General features: G+C 49.1%; 1 protein-coding gene across 1 annotated transcript in view; it reads right to left on the minus strand.

Annotated features, from left to right (window-relative positions):
- The window catches only part of LOC125714961 (neurexin-3a-like), a 280,661-nt gene that overhangs the window by 86,488 nt on the left and 174,833 nt on the right, over positions 1–19,340 (minus strand). The window contains 1 exon segment of the mRNA XM_048986129.1: positions 462–643. Within this exon segment, the coding sequence (XP_048842086.1) occupies positions 462–643 (182 nt within the window).

The raw sequence follows: 19,340 nt of genomic DNA on the forward strand, positions 1-19,340 counted from the left end.
ACAGGTGCCATTGTAATTAGATAATGAACGTCATTCACTTCACCGTTTAGTGGTTTTAATGCTATGGCTGAATATAGGGCAAGGTGTAGTACAGGTAAACCATTACTGTATCATTACATAGTACACAGCAGTAATTGTATGAGTAAAAGTAAGCACAGTGGTGGAACAGTGGTGATTTACATTTCCTGTGCACAGCAGATTACAGACTTGGAAAGGACATGAAGTTAGGTGCATTTTCACCCATCTTCCCCCCCAGCAGAACAACCACTTGCTCTGCCTGGGGCTCTCTGGACCTCTGTGGGAACGCATTTAGCTATTTATATTGCCCTTTATGAAAAGGACGACAGCCCCAGTTTGGCTAGGATGCTGAACCAAACGGGGCCCGGGGGGCTATTAGAGCTGGGGTTGAGTGTAGAACTGCAACCGCGATGGCCGCTGATGGGACCTGGGGTCATACTCACGATGTGCAGCATGATGTAGTCACCCAGGCCGGGGGCGCTGTCCACTCGCACCAGGATGCCGTCCTTCAGGGTGGTGCTGAATCCCACGGTGAGCCGGTCGGTGCGAGTACTTGGCCTCTCGTTGTTGGGCCACGTGTACGTGATGAGCCCGCCGCCTTTACCGAAGATGAAGGTGGTGCCCGCTGCAGAGGGAGAGAGAGGCACAGAGGCGTGAGGAGACGGGCCAGACCGAGCGGTCAGGAGAACTGCTGTGTTAAGGTGTCCATGCATCCTTCTGTTAGCCCATCCGTGTATCAATCTGTCCATCAATCTGCCCATCCATCCATCCATCAACCATCCATCCATCCATTCATCCATCCTCAAAGTGTCATTCAGGTCAGGTTGATGGGAGAGGACCTTGGACCCATCTTAGGCTGAACAGGGTACAAGGCCAGGGTCCCTCATTCCTGATAATTCCCTATTCAAGTCTGCTCTAAGGTTCATTTGCCTTCATTGGCCTTTCATGCAATTAACTAGGCCACCAGTTCACCTTAAACTGCTGGAAGCACATTCCACATAAATTAGGCATCCCTTCAAGTAAAAACAGCAGACAGAACAATACAATCATCATAAAGGAAGCATAAGTGTAGCTTTGTGCATTTTGCAGTATATTGTAATTAAAAAGCGAGTAATAATTAAAGAGCGCTCTTTTATCTAATAAGCAGAACAGACGCTCCCATGTCGCATGACTGACATCAGTTATCAGTGACTGCTTAGTTATAGAAATATAAATGGAAACTAGAAATGGCTGATGCAGTCAGGGGAAGCTGAGACTGATCCAGAATCAGTTTAATGGGATGCGGTATCCACACAGAGATGGAGGGGCTCTCGTACGAGTGCCGACAAAATGCAGCGCGTTAAGCAAAAGCACAGTGCACAGTAAATGGGCAGGCTTCATGGTGGACGGCCTCCATCTCCAGCCCCGGGGTGCTTATTATCACACGGAGGGAGTTTACAACAGCAGCGTTTGAAAGGGCCCCCGAAATATGTCACACAGCTTGGTGCTGATTCAGCAAGCGCCAGTCTTGGCAGGTTCCTCCTTAACAGACAGCTAATGGGACCCAAACCGGGGGGGTGGGCGCTCATCTCAGCGTGCATACGGCAGGCCGCCGGCGAGCCTCTGCAACCAGTAGGAGGAGAGATACTGAACTGAATGCTTGTGCATCTTCCGAATTTTTCGATTAGCAACAATGGAGACAACATTTAAAGGGAGCGCTGCAGACATTTAAAGGGGTGGTTCAAGACACTTAAAGGGATGATTTAAGGGCACGGTTTAAGATGTGTAAAGGGAGTTTCCCTTGAGAGTCTTCGGTATTGGGTAAATTCATCACGCTTCTGTTCATGCTGCTGTGACACACACCATAGTCTGAGACTACATTTTATCAGGTAAATTAAGGGGAACTTCATTGGACGTGGGACAGCGCAATGGGAGGTGATGCTACCTCACATTCCAAGGTAGGAGGTCCTAATCTGTAGGCAAAAGACATGCAGTTACGCAGATGTGTCTCTAAACTGCTTTTGGTGTGCGACTGTGTGCACCGGTCATGGACTGGCACCCTGTCCTGAACGTCGGCTGAGCACGCTCCAGGGTCCAACCCTGTACTGGATATGGAGTGTGCACCCCAGGGTTTGAATTAAATACAAGAATTTGAGATGCATATCTGCACATTTTACTTTGGTGAAGAGTAACAAAGCAGGCTGATATATTGGCTGCACCGTTTCTTGCGGTTAATTGTGAGACAGAGGCTTGATGTTTCTGCTGGGAACATGAATCTTGGAAGTCATTTGAACCGAGGCATTAACTAACAAGAGAGAGTGTGCGCTACAATATTGTGGAGGCATTACAAGAGCCTTCTATTAAGTGGCACACATTTTAATGCTTCACTTGGAGGGGAGTGTATGTATTTTGAAATATTAAGAAATTTAAAAAACACCTTTCGGAATTTGGGACACATTTTCAGTAAGTGCTCGCAGGTCATTCCAGATGATTCTCGATGTGGTATTGTGCCAAGGTGTTAGTGGGTCATTAACAAGCATACAGTACTGCAACACTCTCCCGTAATGAGCTGCTACTGCACCAGGCCCACACGAACTGTGTGACTCTGCGGGTATGTGTGTGTGTGTGTGTTTCCTTCACAAAGCTGGGAGAAACAATTCAGCAACGCACACCAGATCTGCGGGCCTGTTCACACCCCTGTTCCTCAGAAAAATGGTTTGGACCCACTGTTTTATCCCCTTATTTCAAAAGTTCCTATCGGTTGAAGGACAAGTTCTGATCTCAGTTGCTCAGTTAAGGTCACTTTCGAGGACACGATCAGCAAGTTCATACCTGCACTCGGTTGATTTGAAGGAGCATCACCCTCGTATATGAGGGCAGCTCTGGGTCACTGAGAAAGACAGCACTGGGATGCGAAGGAAACAGTGTCTGCACTGTGAATTATCGGTGCTTCTTAGCTAGCGATAAGCAGCTGCACCATGCTGAACACAGACACGGCATGTCCATGTATGACGAAGCACCAACATTACTAGAGGTTCCACAAGATCGACGTGAAGATCTCAAATAAACTTACTTATAGTATGTATTCATTTCTTACTGATTAATGTACTGGTGAAAACGCTAATGAGTTTGAAACAAAGCTTGTCCATATTGTATTTCTGTAATGTGTAACAGGAAAACAAAGGCGCTTGTATTGTCCACACATCGAAGCACATGTTCAATAAACCTAAACCTCGAGTTTCACAGGCTTGCATACGGAGTCAGTATGTGAAAATGTGTAAACTCATTCCACTTCTCAATCTGGGTTCACACTCAGGCTTAATAGCTGGACTACCGTGAAAAGTAATTATGAAATAAGAGAAGCCGGGTCATGTAATGTTCACATGTATTTGCCTTCAGTGGAGGGCCAAAATATCATAGTTCCGTTTGCCGTAGCAACACATCTCATGCCCATGTTTCCAACAACAACCTTAGGTCACTTGCTGCCCTATCCTGCTCCTCAAACTTCCTGCTTGGTGGCACAGGCTGTCTCAGGCCACAAGGTCCTGAGTGTTAGGGGGAAACTCCCACCCTAAGACCTCCAAGTTTCCCCGAGTAATAAAGGGAGGAGTCTGTATGTTACAACCAGTATCGATTTTCCTCCATCTTCAACGGACCGGTCCACGGCATCGGCAACGAACCCGAAAAAGACTTTCGAGCCAGGCAGCCGGATGGCAAATTGTGCCGGTCGACTTTGATCAAAGGTGGCTTTATCAAATTTGTATCATTCCACCCCTCGTTCCCCTCCGTTTACATTCCCAATGCACGTCCGGATCCCTCACCACTGAGAACGATTCAGGGGAAGTGTCGTTTCTGAGGGTAGGACGTTAGAATCCGCTGTGAAACTCGACCTTGGGCCTTTAGGGAATTTGACCAGAAGCTGAATTAAAGAGCTCCATGCCATGAGCTGAATGGAAAAGCATCAGTAACACTGATCAGTGAACTATGTCTGCAATAGCATTGTGATCTAAGTATGGACACTGCAGTGGCTCAGAGGGTAACAATCAGCCCCATGGTCAGGGTCTGGACCCTGTTCCCATGCTGCATTTGCATGCCCTACCTGTGCTGTGCAGGTCTCCTTTCGTAGTCCATAGACATGCGCGCAAACTGGCAACTCTAAATAGTGAATGTGCCCTTTGATGTACTGGCACTTCGCCTAAGGTGTCCACTTTCTCCAGGCTCACTAGATAAGTCACTGGGAGATGGGTGGGATGAATCATTACATTTGCTTATGAGATGAATTAACAATTATTGTCTTCTAGCTAAGTTCCATTCCTATTTGCAGAGCTAGACTTCCCATCAAAGTGATTTAAGGTCAATGGCTTCCTCGTGGTTCAACAGTACAACCCGTCCCGTGTCTGCGACCCCTGCATTCAAAATCAGTCCCACAGCCGACGCATGACCCGCATTTGTGCATCAAGTGGACCAGATGTAATATGCACATGAAGCTCATCACGCCTTATTCCAAGTCTACGGAACCTACTTCACTCTTAAAGCTCTTTAACTGTGAATAAGAAGCTGCGGTGAGAGGCTTCTCGGACGAAGCTAATGTTTTGTTTCTCGTTTTCATGGGAAAGTGTGAGGGGCGTAACGCTGACTGCTCGTGTCATGAGAATATGGCTTTTTTTCTCGAAGCGCTTGATATTCCGCTGGGGCGGCAGATGTGGCACACACCCTTCACAGTGAAGCCCAGGGCAGATCCCGACCAGAACAGCACCGCTGCCAGAAGAGACTCCGAGCCGTGACAGCTGCCAGCCGTGACAACAGATGGATAAACATGGCTCCTCCGCATGCCTGAACCTCATGGACACCCCCAGGAAAATGGAAGATGTGGAATCAGCGATGGAAACAGAGACTTGATAGACTTGGCGGGCCCTTCTGTGCCCAGAAAAGATCATTTCCGAACAGCGTCGGGTGCTGAACTCATTTGAGAGCCGTTTACAGGCCACATGAGAGGTCAGCCGTCTTAGAGCTACTACATGACAAGAAGAGATTCACTATCTGAAAGCGGCGCCTGACATTATTTTATTTAATTTTTTTCCCGTGGAAACGCTCTGGGACGCAATTTACAGGAAATAACATTTTTTTGTAACTGTTCTGATGCTGAGGTGACAGACGTACCTAAAGTCTCCAAAGTAATTTAAACCATGACACAATCAGATTTTCACAAGCCACGACAACTGGGCCTCTGCTGGAAAAGCCTGCAACAAAAATAGCAGTAATAAATTGTGTAAGTGCTTGTACACTGGGAGCAGCAGATAGCTCAATGCTAATCAATAATCCAGTGGCGGTCAGAGGTATGCGCACACTCAAAATGGATATGAGTAAAAATGGGTATTAAATTTTACACGTCCTTTCAAAAAAGTTGACTTATCCCCCAGACTTATTCGTTCCAGGGTGATGATCATTTTGAAGTTGCTGCAGGGCTGTTATTCATTGCTCTTCTTCAGTGGAATAGTTTACATCCTCCTGTCCCGTGGACGTCTATCAGGGACCTTCGTAAGGCAGTCGCAGTGCCACCTCTGGTGCCTCATCGCTCTCCTGCGGTGTGTCTCTAACTTCTACTCTGTTGTACACTGGTGGCACATTTGGGGTTCCCTGGAACGAACATGCAAAGTTTATGAAGGAAGGACATTGACGCAGCTGCCGTTCCTGATCCAGACATGCAGAGATGCGGAACCAAAAATGCAGAGCCGGATGCTGCCCAGTTAGTGGCCGCATGCCGGGTGTCTCACTTGGTTGCACGGGGGCAATCAAGTGCCAGCCTCACTACCCAGCACCCGATGCCCACCCACTCCCACTCTGGAAATGAATGGAGGGGCCCAGGTCTGGCTCCTGTTTAAGTTCACATAAATTAACTGTGAGCGATCGGCAGAGCGCTCCGCCCGCCAGAGGAGCTGCCCAGGATGGGAATGTTAAGCGGCAGAGAGCAGCACGGCTCTCCACCGAAACCGCAGCCACTCAGGGAGCTGGCGCAGATGGAAGCGAGCTTGCCTCAGTGACAGACGGCATGACCTCACACACGACGGGCATCCCCTGCGACATGACCTTGACGGGGACGAAGGAGTGCGAGGGAGAAGGTGGGAGCGGCAGCCGCGCCACGGGGCAGACAGGAGGCAGGCGTGCCCTCAGGAGGACACTCATTCCCACGCATGAGGAGGAACATGTGGAGGCTGCCAGGCCGCGTCTGAGCCAGCTTTGCTCAGGGCCCTCAGGAATTTCTGCCGACGGATCTGTCCCGACACCCAGTGACCCTCTCCATTTTTAAGGGCAACTGATTGGCTGAGCACTGGGAAAACGCGATACGGTCTGGTAAGGCCACAGTTTGGATGACAACACAGATGTACCTGGTGACAGGCAGGAGGGCACTAGAGCCTAAATCCATCATATCCAGCCTTCATTCAAAGTGTCAGATCCTGATTAAGAAGCACCGGGAGGCTGTCAATGCGTGTTTCTAATTTACTTAACTTCTGAGTCCTCAACCACCACCTTGGTGAGCTGGGAACAATTGATTCATGGAGGGAAAACATAACCAAATTCCAGGGGGGTGAAACAAGCCTAAGGAGGATCAATTTTTTATTTATTTTTTTGCACATAAACGACAATTGCATGAAAATGCTACGAGTGTATATTATCAGTACAAGTAGTAGGAAATATAAAATAAAATAACAAGTACGATGATTGATGGCAGCTAATGTCTTTTGACAGATAACTAATTTGTGTTTTCCTGAGGGCATAAGACAAATATGCCTGGAAAAAAATAAAATAACCGTGGACGTTATTTTCCATGAGTATTTGTCACCGTGTCTCCACACCGACCATCAGCACATACATAATGCATTTCAGAGTAAGGGTAATGCGACAAGCCTTATTCCACAGCACACAAATCAGCCCACTGGCGGCGGGTGCATGCAGGGCCGAGGTCAAGGGGCCCGACCCGGGAGGCTGGGAGCCCGATACAGACCCCGCTGCCTTGCCCTCGAGTGGAGAGCTTGCGGGATTTGCTCTGGGCTAGATGGAGAACTGGATCACATGGAGGAGAGAAAGGGGAATGGGAGAGGAGCGTGTGCAACAAAATGGTGGAGAGTAATAAAAGCAGAAGCGCTTCGGCTGTGAGGCCATATATTGACCTAAGACAGGATGCAGGCTTGGGTAAGGAGGCTGTGTAAATGGCCACGACAGGGCTGGTAAAAGGCCAGGTTGGTAGGAAGGCAGACAGGCAGGCAGACAGATTTGCAGACAAGCGGGCAGGCAGACAAACATACAGACAGACAGGTAGGCAAGGCAGACAAATGGCCAGGTAGACAGGGGGGCAGGCAGAAAGATGGGCAGGCAGACAGACGGGTAGGCAGACAGGGAGGCAGACAGACAATTGGGCAGGTAGACAGGGGGGAAGATAGACGGGTTGGCAGATGGTTAGGCAGGCAGGCAGACAGACAGACAGACAGACAGACAGACAGACAGACAGACAGACAGATAGATAGATAGATAGATAGATAGATAGATAGATAGATAGATAGATAGATAGATAGATAGATAGATAGAGAAGGAGAGTCATCTAAAAAGTAAGAGCACATCATGAAGGAATGATGAGGCCTCTTCATCAGAGGCTCTTTGTAGGGCTCCCATGCACACATGCACAGCAGCAGCTGATGTCAGCAGCTTCACATGTGGAAATGTGCTGAGCGGATACAGGATAGAGCGCGTGCAGGGCTTGTGGGAAGGCTCTGCGTCAGTGCGATATGTGGCTCCAGAGATACGGGTCGGCCGACGCTTCCCACACAGCCTGTGCTAGTTCCTCGCCATTGATGCCCTCACAATGTGATCTCAAACACTTCCTGGCATGAAAGGGAGAGGCTGGACAGCCTGCATCCCCTCCTGGACACCGTGGCAGGCCAGGAGTTGCCTTTGTGAGCATTACACAGGAGCCTACGTGTTTATTTGACACTACAGGTAGCTCAGAAAGGCCTGTGAAGAAACGAAGCGCCAAGCCTGGGGGACACGGGGTGCACTTTTCACAGTGATAAATCAAGCCGGGACAGAGGGAGGGGTCAGAGGATTGCCAGAGCGAGAGACTGGACACTGGGGGGGATGGGACACACAGCGTGAGAGGCGATTGGCTCGATTGTCTTGGAGCGTTCAAAACACGCTGTCAGCACTGACGGGTCCCACAGGGTGGTTGTCACTGTTTTAGATATGCAAACATATTCAAATGTAAGGTGAACTACCTGATACACAGCAGGACTGTAACGGCAGGTCATCTGAGGCGCAGGATAAGTAATGAAGTGCATATTAGCACTGCTTTTAGTGGGTCTAATCTATCTGTGGACTGTGGCGCATATTCAGTTTGAGACACGCTTTGAATTTATAAATATAAACAACAGACGGAGGGCAGTGCAGAGGTTAATATTCTGAGTTTGTACCCGGCTGGTTTGCTGGCTCTAGTCTGAGAAACTCGAGCAAGCCGCTTAACCCGAAATGATCCAGTGTAGCTGCATCACTCACAGTCTTCGTGTGCAGGCAGGGTGAGAGGTTAGCAGAGCACAGACGACGCTTCCAGGACCGGCCAGGAGGGGGTGCTGCGGGGAAGCATCCCTCAGACATGTTGGGGTCATTAACCATATAGAAGGAGCTCAGTGGGAGCTGAAATGGGAAACGATGAGGGCCCTGTGATCCGAGGTGGCGGCGTCAAACGACAAGCCACCGATTTCCGGTTGATTTTTGAAACAGAGCACATGGAGATACCGACCACTGAACTGCACCAACAGCCTCTGAGCTCGAAAAGTCAATCATTTTAGGCTCACCGAGGAGGCATAGTCTATAAACCCATAACAGCAAAAAAAAACACCTCAAAATCAACAAATTACAACTGCAATTAATATAAAAATTATCTGAGAGTAAGTACCTAAGACAGATACTATATATATTGCTGAATGTGTCCCACTGACAATAGGGACACGAGAGAGATAATAATAACAGATTTTAAGAAGAGTACAAGAGCAACTATTATTAATAATGCAGCATCGTCAAAGGATATGCCTTCTGTTTTGCATATCAATGCTCTGGAAGCTCTCCATGCAGGCTGGATAAAGATATTCCATTAAACCTGTCTCCCAGTGATGGGTTTATCCCATCCAAATGATTAATCCCTGCCGTCTATTGTATGATTTCCTCCTATGTGTTCTATTATTCCAAGGGCAAAATGGGAATAAATGCACACTATTACATATATAAAAATATAAGACAAGCACATTACCATGTAGGAACCACTGCACATTGTGGTTTAATCTTGATGTTTAAATACTAGTGCTGGATCCTGTATGTTCCAAGAATGTGTATAAAACCGCAAGAGCTGCCAGGTGCTGTCTGCTAGTGCCACTTTAATCCTAAGGATTGTTCGGTTCGCTCTTCCTGCCTCAGTATTTCTCTGCAGTCGCTCTCCCTGTAATCGCAGCGGTCAGCTGGGCGGTCACAGGCAGCACTCTGCTATAGCTCCTTACGGACCTGCCGCACAGGTGCTTGCAAGCCCAAAGTCCATTTCATTTGAGAGCAAAGAAAATTACAGTCTCTCAGGTATGGTTAAGCTCATTTCCGTCACAGCTCCGGTTCCCGCCGACATCCAGAGGGAAATCACACGATTAGCATTTATACCACTCCGTCCCCCCCCCCCCCCCCAGCGACACTGATTAGTCTCTTTATGTAAATGGCCATTACCCCCCCCCCCCCCAATTTTTCCATACTTTAGCTTGATGGTGTCGTACGAAGACAATTGTGTCTGTCAGTCATTAATTTTTCGCTCCTATTTCCGGACCTTTCCGACAGCATCGGGGGCCAGACTTTCGGCAAGTGTTTCTTAGTATCCTATTTCGCTGATTCCAGCAGCGTTTGTTCAGCAAACACGTGGGGAACATGGTGGCTCAAGTGAGGCCAGTCAGTCTTCGCGCCGGATGGCCTTTTCATTTGGTGTGTCATAGCTGTTCCTCCTGACGCTCCTTCAACGACTGCCATAAATTCTTGTTACCCTGGATCCACAGCTCGTCGGAGGAGTCAGACAGAATTCTGCTGCTCCCTCCTCTCTGCGGTTGGCATGGCAACCTTCCCACCGAACGCAGGTTGCAGAAATATGGTTACATCTGCCTGGGGGGGGGGGGGGGGGGGGGTGGTGGTCACCTAATGGCCGCTCTGAAAGCGACAGCCCAAAGCAGGCTCATGTGAAGGAGCGGAAAAGCCGCACAGCAGACGTACGACACTAAATTACTGCACAGTTAAGTCCTTAAGTTGTCATTTTTATATCGCCATTCTCTGAAAGGGATAAGCAACTTCAGAGTGAAAATGCATTAACCTCTGCACTGTTACGTAACCCCCACAGCTCCCACAGAGGGAGAGAGAGAGAGAGAGAGAGAGAGAGAGAGAGAGAGAGAGAAAGAAAGAGGGAGAGAGAGGCAGATAGAGAGAGGGGCGGAGGACTGAACCGGAATTTCTGCCGTTGATGCACAGCTTGGAAGCTGCTTTACTTATCAGGTGTTTCCAAAACAAACAAACCTGAAACCAGGCCGAGAGACGACTTTCAGTGGGGGGGGCACTCAGGGAGGACCCCCCATTACCCACTGCATGCCAAAGATATATAATGGTATAGGTTACATGCGTATGGGATTCTTTAAACATTTAAAATGCAAACTGCTTAAATACACCAAAAATACAGTTTTGAATGTATGGCTGCTTGACGGGAGGCACCATCCAGCTCACAGGGGTTTCTATCAGGCACCTCACACCACCCTATTCTGCACCCCCCTGCATCCTGGGCTTCAAGCAAAGCTCATGACAGCCCCAACTGCTCACACTGCCCGTGTATCGCCCCATGGAAAGCACTGAACCCCAAAAATAAATTCCTGCCCCCCCACAGTCGCTCAATCCTATCTGAGAGCTGAGCCAGCTTTCCGGCACATCGTATCCGAATGTGTCGAGGCATAAGCAATGTCCCGTGGCTCTGAATATGTTTCTGACACGATGTATTTTATGTCTTAAAGTCACGGTGTAAAATGCAGTGTGATATGGGTATTATGTCTGTCTCCTTTGCTAACCTGTGGGCTGGATGATCAGACACACGTTAAGCCTCTCAGAAAATACGGTTTACACCAGAACAGGGGAAAAGTGTCTCAGAAAACCCACGGTGACAGAACCCGGAGACGAAGTGGCAATTTTGTGGTGTCTAGCCGCATTCCTGCATCTACACGTCATGGTGAACCTTGGGTCTCCCTACTAGGAGGCGTTACAAAATGAGGACGCGATTCTCCATTTTATCTCACGTTGCCCAGAGCCGCAGATCCAGAGGCTGGGGCTCGGCTGGTCAGATGGACATGGCAGTCCTCTCTCTCTCACACACGCAGAAGTCCCGGATTCCCGAACATCACAGTCCCTGTCAGTCGCTCAGAGATGCCGCAAAATGTGCTGACGAAGTACGGAAGAGTTGCGCAGTCTACCTTCAGAGGGAGATAAGAATACCTACGGCAACTGGAATAACTCATGCCGGAGGTCAAAGGCAGGCGTGGAAACTTCCTTAAAAAGTTATAGGTACGAATAAAATATCCCTTCTTCTATAACTTGGTTTATTGGCATAAACAAGCAGAAAAGTCACAGATAATTTAACAGCGAACAACAGGGCGCCTCATCTTGGAGGAAATATGTTTCTCAGTACAGGGCTTTCGCTCATATTGAGTGTGAGGCTCTGAGGGTAGGCTGCTTCTACTCAAGGACAGTAAGTGAAGAGGATGTCAGAATAAGACCCCCCCCCAGATAGCAGCAACTAAACAAATGGCAGGAGATGGGGCGGATACAGAATGAAGGGTGGTGGGCATTTTTAAGGGTGAGGAAAGTATGGCCAAGGAAGGTGTGATCAACACAACTGAATGCGAAAGGAAATTATTTAGTGGGCAGAGGCGTCCACAGTGTTGTGACATGGGGGGGCGGGGCATCGCAAAGCCCAAGAGTACATCAGCAGTTCACCGAATGCTAGCAAAACGCAGCCTCTTCAAAGAAGAGCACGGGACAACCAAAAAAATAAATAAAATAAAATCCATATTTTATATTGCAAAGCATTTTTGCATCTGTCCTGGATTCTATTGGATTATTTAATGGAGTGAAAAACACTGTAAGCACTCGCAAATCCAGCGAGGTGAAAACGACGCGGCTGAAGATTCCTCTGAAATGTCAGGCGATCGAACGAGCGATTGGGCGATTGCTGCGGCGGCCGAGCGCCCAGCCCCCCCAAATCAATCAGCCCGCCGGCCGGCGGGGGGAGGCAGCTGCCGCGGCGCTGACTGCGAGGGACCTTTCTTGTCCCCGAATGGAGATTAATGAAGGCGCTCTTCCTCTATGACAAGGTTTGCCAGGGGCCAACAAGCATGAAGAGCTGTCACCCGACTGATTTTCCACCTGGCTGGCCCCGTCTGCACCTGTCCCAGATGGACCCACTCCGTGGCCCCCCGGGGCCCTTACGCCAAGGGGGGTGGGCTCGTCCCCGCCAGGATCCTATCAGGCTGCCACGCCAAGATGACAGTAGCCGCTAACCCGCCACCGTCAACGTCTGCATGCGTCAGTCAGGTTAGTCCTGTCTCTGGTAGTTACTCGGGGTTACGGTAACAGTACCCATATGACTGTGTTCCTATGTAAAACCTGATCCATCGTTGGCCAGGGGTGTCATTTCTGGGGCAGCCTGTGGAATCGGCAAGGCCCAGCAGGGGATACGGCACATCGGCCATGTTGAAAAGACAGACAGGTTTTTTTTTCCCATCGAAGCAGAAATGCGACGGCTTTATAAATCCATCATTGTGACGTGTGCCGGTGGAGCCCAGCGGAGGATCAAACCAGGGGGGGCCAGCAGACATCAGATCACTGAAACTGGCCTAGAGTGTCTCCATAGGCAGATGTAGAGTCGATGCACGTCACTGTGAGAGACAAAGGCCAGTCCACAGGATGGCACCCACAAAGCAATCCAGAGACACAAACGCACCTATCTGCAAGACGAAACCCGTGTGACATGGAGAGAACACGCAAAACTTACATGCAGAGCAGGAACAGGACTCGGCCCCCAACCTGGGGGGGGTCACAGTGCCACTCCGCAGAATGACTCATTCATTACGGCATGGAAATTAGTGAAGCAATGAGTGTGATTCTGATCCATTCATATTCTCACTGCCACGTTCATGGCGTCGCTCAGGAAGAGTAACTTTGCTACCTTTGCCATGCGGCAGACTCGCGAGGGTAAAAGTTGACTTTCTGTTACATTGTCAGCCGCGGTGCACAGGATCTCAAAGCAGCTGTGGAAGTGCATTCCTGATCTGGATGCTGCCGGTTCGAGTCACAGCCGCCGCATCTGAGCAGATGAATATAGGTAGCTGTATAAATGTGTGAAAGTGTTTCAGATTTAAATAACAGCTGAGCAGCGGGAAGGCAGAAGTTCATATTCTGGATTTGGGGGATGATTTGTGAAATATTGGTAATGACCCAACGGCATGCGGTACAGGGAGGAGGAGGTAGTCCGGGGTATATCAGTTCAGTGACTGCTGACATGACAAATGCTGACCCAGGCGTGCCAAAGGGACTCGGGAAGAGCAGACTTACCAGGGAGCCAAAAAATAATGGCAAATTATAAAATCCCATGAGATTCAGTGACAAAAGGGCCTGCATGAATCCTGCCATGACTGCTCGCGAGTCACGCCTCTCAGTTCCATGCCATCGGAACACACTAGCCGATATCCATCAGCCTATACTTCTTTCCAGCCCACAGCTGTAGATTGCGTGTGCCAATGTTTTAATTTGCACAGTGTTTACGGTTGCAGGGAAAGATAATTAGTTTGTCAGATTCTGCTCCTGCCCACTGGATACATTGAGAGCCTGGCGACGAGCTCGGGCCAAGATCTTCGTCCACGTCTAACAGCAGCTTGTTTCGGCTCAGGATTCTGTCCGGCAGAGGGAAAGGTCAGAGCCCAACCTGCCCTGAAGAGCTCAGGTCTCTATGCTTCATATCCACACCCATCTACCCGCCTTAATCTGTTTTACCCACACATTCCTTCAGCGAATGAAACGGCATGATTATGCATGTTGCCGCGTCGTGTTCCGGCCCGGAGAAGGATGTCAGCGACATCGATGTTCCTGCATAGCATCCCCTATTCTGATGACATCCATTATAGCAACAAAGATACCAAACTGTTATGCCCAAGGGCACATATTTTGGTTATTGATGTGAAATGTGATTCATACAAGGTCACGGGCTATTCCTAGGTGTAAACGCAGCTTTGAATATATCAGAGTGCCAGTGTTATTGTTATTTAGCCCAGCCTACTAACAATTCCGTTTGATTCCGTTTCACGTTGCCGCCGTCACACCTTATCATGTATAACTGACGTGTGCTGAATGTGTCACCTGCACTCCTCTCCCTTCTGCTCATTTCTCCAGCTGAATGAGCTGCCTCACCCGGTTAGCCTCTTTAAAAAAACGATCCATCGCCTCCTCTCCCAGCAGCACCCCCCCCCAACACCCGACGACTACCTCTCTAGTTTGGGATCGTACCGAAGCTGGACCTTTTCCGGATGGGAACTCAGCTCATCCATGGCCATGCTAGCTGAGCAATAACAAAGGGGAAATAATGCACAGACATTTCCACACCATCAGCACCTCGTTTACCTTAATTTCGCCTTTTAATGCCTGGTGGCTATACGGCACTACAGCATGCCCAAGGTTAGTCACACTATTAACGGTATTCTAATCGAAAAGCAATTAAAGTGCACTCTGGAATAGGTTATTGTTTGTGCCTATATACTGCTCTATATCTTTTACTAGCCTGAAAATGCTTTGGATTTCATTTTCCAGAGTGAGCTATAATGGGAACAAAAAGGGGGGGGGGGTGCACAAGTTCTGTGACCCCTCCGTCAAAAATCGCTATAGATTAAGTCAGCATAGGTGCGTATTTGGCACTAGGTGCACATGCATCCGTTTATGCATTTTATAAAAGTGCTTATTGAGTGGAGAGGCACGGTGAGCCTGCTGGCTATAACAGAAAGTACAGGGCAGAGGCTGCTGTCTGTCACAGCAAACACACACACACACACGCACACACACAGGTTTGTAATTATATCTTTGTGGGGACTCTCTATTCTTCTACAGAAACCGCATAGCAGTGGATCGTGGGAGGGAACCGGAGGACTCCAAGGTATAAAATATGTATATTTAAAAAAGAAAAAAGAAAAGAAGATCCAAAGTTTATTTTAGAAGACGGTCTAGCAGGAGATGATTTATTTAAACGCTGAGAAAACCCCTGCAGGCCCCAAAAAGTCACAGGAGATGCGAGATCTCAAGAAAGCGTCAGACGCAGCCACAATCTCAGTGCCTCGCATCTCCGTGATGCGATTCGTCACTCCTCCGCCGCCCTAATGCGCCGCTGTCTCGAAAATGAGCCGATTACACCCCGCCCCCCCACAAAAAAGAGGAGAAGAAAGAATAAAAGGCCAACAAGAGTGATGGTTGCCTTTTGCTGGGAGGTATTTAATTATTTGGTGTCAGCAGTATCAGGCTCGATCTTTTCAGTCCACGTATTATATCTGATCGTGATGAAAATGAATCCGCCACTCTCAAATGCGACGTCGCTTTTAATTAAAGGAGCGCTGTTAAATTTCACTCAGCTGAAACTGCACGAGCGGCCTCATTCAAAGACAGAAAGTCGATCCAGCTTAATCGTACAATGCACGTCCGCTCTCCCGCTTCTTCTGCCATATGAAACATGTGCATACTTTGCGTTGGGGATGCGAACACTTACAGCAAAAGTTACAGCAGTGGGCTGACGTACCTGTAGCTTCCCAGAAAGGTGGCCTATGATGGCTAAAATGAAAGAGACCACAGGTTCACCGGCAATCTGCACCCTGAGAGCAACCTATCTTCGTGGACAAGTGGAAGTAAGTGCAGGTCTGGCTTGTGAGCTGCACGGTAAAGGCGATGGTGCTTACTGGTTCGTTATGGCGCGGCTACAGCATGCTGACTGAATACTCGTATAACTTCAAAAGAAGCCCAGTGTCTTTCTAAAGAGACACACTGAGGTACACAGCACTGAGTGCTCAGGGAAAATCAGCTCAGTGACCCCAGAACTTTGAAGCGTGAACAACCTACTCACATTTGCATCTTCTTTTACGCACGTTTAATCGGCTTGGGGCTGCAGGGGTCTGAGTCAGGCCTGGATCAGCCACAGATCAATAACACATCAGCAGCGATGTTCCCTGAACTCCTCTGAAAGTCCCTTTGAAATGATCACTCCTGTGGCGGCAGTGGAGCAAATGAGGTCGGGGAGGTTATATGGGCTCACCTAAGGGGCATGCTTTCACCATCTTTGGGGGAGGGGGGCAGATCTACTGCATCAGGCGACAGAACATGAATGTGTGGACGGAGAGCGCATCTGTTTGATCTTCCGTGAATTTATATCCATCGTCTTTTGTTACAATGATGCGTGACACATTCATTGGGAGGGGAGCTCAGAAGAAGCCTGAGATTCCCCCCCACCACCCTTGCAGCCCCGCGGGAATTTCAGGCTCCCGTTCCGAGACACTAATTCTCTCCAACGTGCCCCCCGTCGAATCAGTGATGCGAGCAATATAGACCCAGGGCGTTTCAGCCCGGCTAGGCTGGAGAGTGACAAGCCTGTGCACAGATGATTACAACCCCCATCTCTCTCTCAACAGCGCTGCTACGAAAACCATTATGCCAAAATGCCCCCACCCCCCCCCCCCCCCCAGAATAATCCATCGCAGAACCGCACCTGAGAGGACAGGCTACCTGTTTACTCCCCGACCAGCACCTTGGTGGCATTTTCTCTCGCAAATATGGCCCAAAAAGCTATTAAAATAACCATCTGCAAAGCCAGAGAAGCATGAGATAAGGGAGCGAATGCTACCGATCCGGGGCCCTACAATCTTTTCAATAAAAAAATTATAAAATAAGAAAAAAAGAAGAAAAAAAAAACAATTTTCTCAGCATCAGAAAAATGAACAGGGAGAGAATGACAAATTGCAGTGGCTGAACGGCGCAGCCCCTCTTCCCGCCAGTGATGGGTGCTGAGGTGGGAAGCCCTGCGTCTATGCTGGCAGACGCTGGGCTTGCTGGAAGGCTGAGCCGGGGGCACACAGGTCACCTCGCACTCGGTGCCCGTATCACTGCTGTAGAGAACAGGCTCCCATAAAATGGCTTTAATTCCACAGATACATTTATTGCAATTTTAACATCTAACAATGTCATTTTTATTGTTGACTCGAGTTGTTGTTTTATTAAAAACTGCCAGTGAACCCTAAGCCTTTGAAGACATTTCAGACTTGTGTAGTTCAGATTTGGGTGGTGGCGTGTGGGGGACCAGAGCCCCGCCCTGCCTCCCGGATCTCAGGGGGCCCCTCCCAACCTTCAGATCTAGGAGGTGGGGGGGGGGATACGCGCGTGTCCCACCTGGGCTCGTCACAAGCAGAAAGCCGATCAATAAAGTCCTGACAGAGAGGGAATGGGATCATATTTCAGCACCGTAAAGGACCAATCGAGTTTAATTTAACAGAAGCGACACCACTGGGATAGCCTAATGAAGACAGAGGGGCTATCCCGCGGCATGCTGATCGGCCGCCTGACACTCTCTAATCACAACACATGTTTTAATGCCCGTGGGACGTGGCCAATGGGGCTTGTGAGGCAAAGCGGCTGCTGGGGAGCCTGGGCTGGGGATGGGGGCGGAGCCACTCACGAGGGTGGGTAATGCACTGGACCAGGTCTAGCAGGGAGCATGGCAAAGCACACCAGGTCAAAACCGAATGAGAAAACAGTTACATAGAGCCACACTGGTTCTGGGGAGAGAGCAGATCAATCTGATCAATCTTAGGCACCTGAAGACGTACCGCCTATTGTACACGGTCTCCCAGCACTGTAATCCCAAACGGGGGTTCTGCATCCTTCAAGAGAGCAGAGGAGGCTGATGCCTGGCTGCTGAGTGATCTGACCCAAATAACAACACACAGAACAAACCCAACTGCTCAGCTCAGGGTGAAAGATCCTTCCTTCATGCACATGAAACAGTTAAAAATCAATTTTCAAGCCGGGCCTTTACGGGACTGACAGCGAAAATGAGTGGCTGTTTGTCACGCGTTACTGCATCTCTGTCTCTCGAGCCGTAATTTATGGAAATAGAAGGTACCTTCCTTTCAACAGCGGAGAGCTTTTACACGCTCACCTACAGCCATTAAGTTAAGGCAACCTTTTAGAAAACAGGAACTGCATTTGAGAGAAAAAGCGTTTTTGGTTCCGTCGCGTGGATATGAAAGCGCCCCATTAAAATTTCACACTCTGACAGGATTAACACATTGCGCACGCCCACAAAAACAACGCAAAGTTATTGGACGTGCTTGATTCCCCCACTGATATGCACGGGGAGTGAAGTTTGAAAATTCAGATGAAAGTGTGATCCCACCATCTGCTTATTGAAACAGAAAGAATGACCTAATTATGGAGGAATGTGTCAATACTGTGCAGGATACAACCGACTTCTGAGGAGAAAATCGGTACAGATGAGAATCTCCCTCCTTTCTTTGCTGGAAAAAATGACAGAAAACTTATAAATATACATACATATGCTGTAGACACACAGAGTCACCAAACATAAACTGTAGAAAGACCCTCAGCGGCAGCCTGAGTGCAAGATGGTGTTAAATGGTCACTGTGGTCCTGAACACCCACACGGTGAGCCATCCTGCCTGTTGTGTCCCGTTCCGCCCCCCATTTCAGCCAGAGCTCCATTGAAGAGGGAGGCCGTCTGGTGACGCGTGATGGCACCACTCACGCACACTGGCGCTCACACACACACACACACACTCCCACACACAAATACTCACACTAAGCCAGCTCTCTGCAGTCCTGCACGTCCTCCCGCTGTCTATGCCAACACCAAATTCCGCATCACGCTCCCTGTTCCTTGGTAGCTTCCCGCGTCTTCCACGAGAGCGCCGTTTTGGAGTAGCCAGGCCCGGAACGTGCTTAGCGTTCCCAAACAGCATATACCCAAACCCTACAGCCACACCCCCTTTGAGCTGTGAAAAATGCTCCTTGGTAAAGACAAAGCCAAATCACCTGCAATGATCTCTATTTTGGACGTGACCATCGGACGCGCTCGGTCTCTGCAGAAACGTTCTCAGTTAGATAGAGCAAGTGTGCCGTTTGAGGTGCTGCTGTATGCGCTTGGCCCACCGGGACCGTGGGCTGCTTGGCCCTCTGTGAATATACAGGCACCCGAC

The sequence above is a fragment of the Brienomyrus brachyistius genome, chromosome 19 (assembly GCF_023856365.1).
Source record: "Brienomyrus brachyistius isolate T26 chromosome 19, BBRACH_0.4, whole genome shotgun sequence".
Taxonomy (NCBI): Eukaryota; Metazoa; Chordata; class Actinopteri; order Osteoglossiformes; family Mormyridae; genus Brienomyrus; species Brienomyrus brachyistius.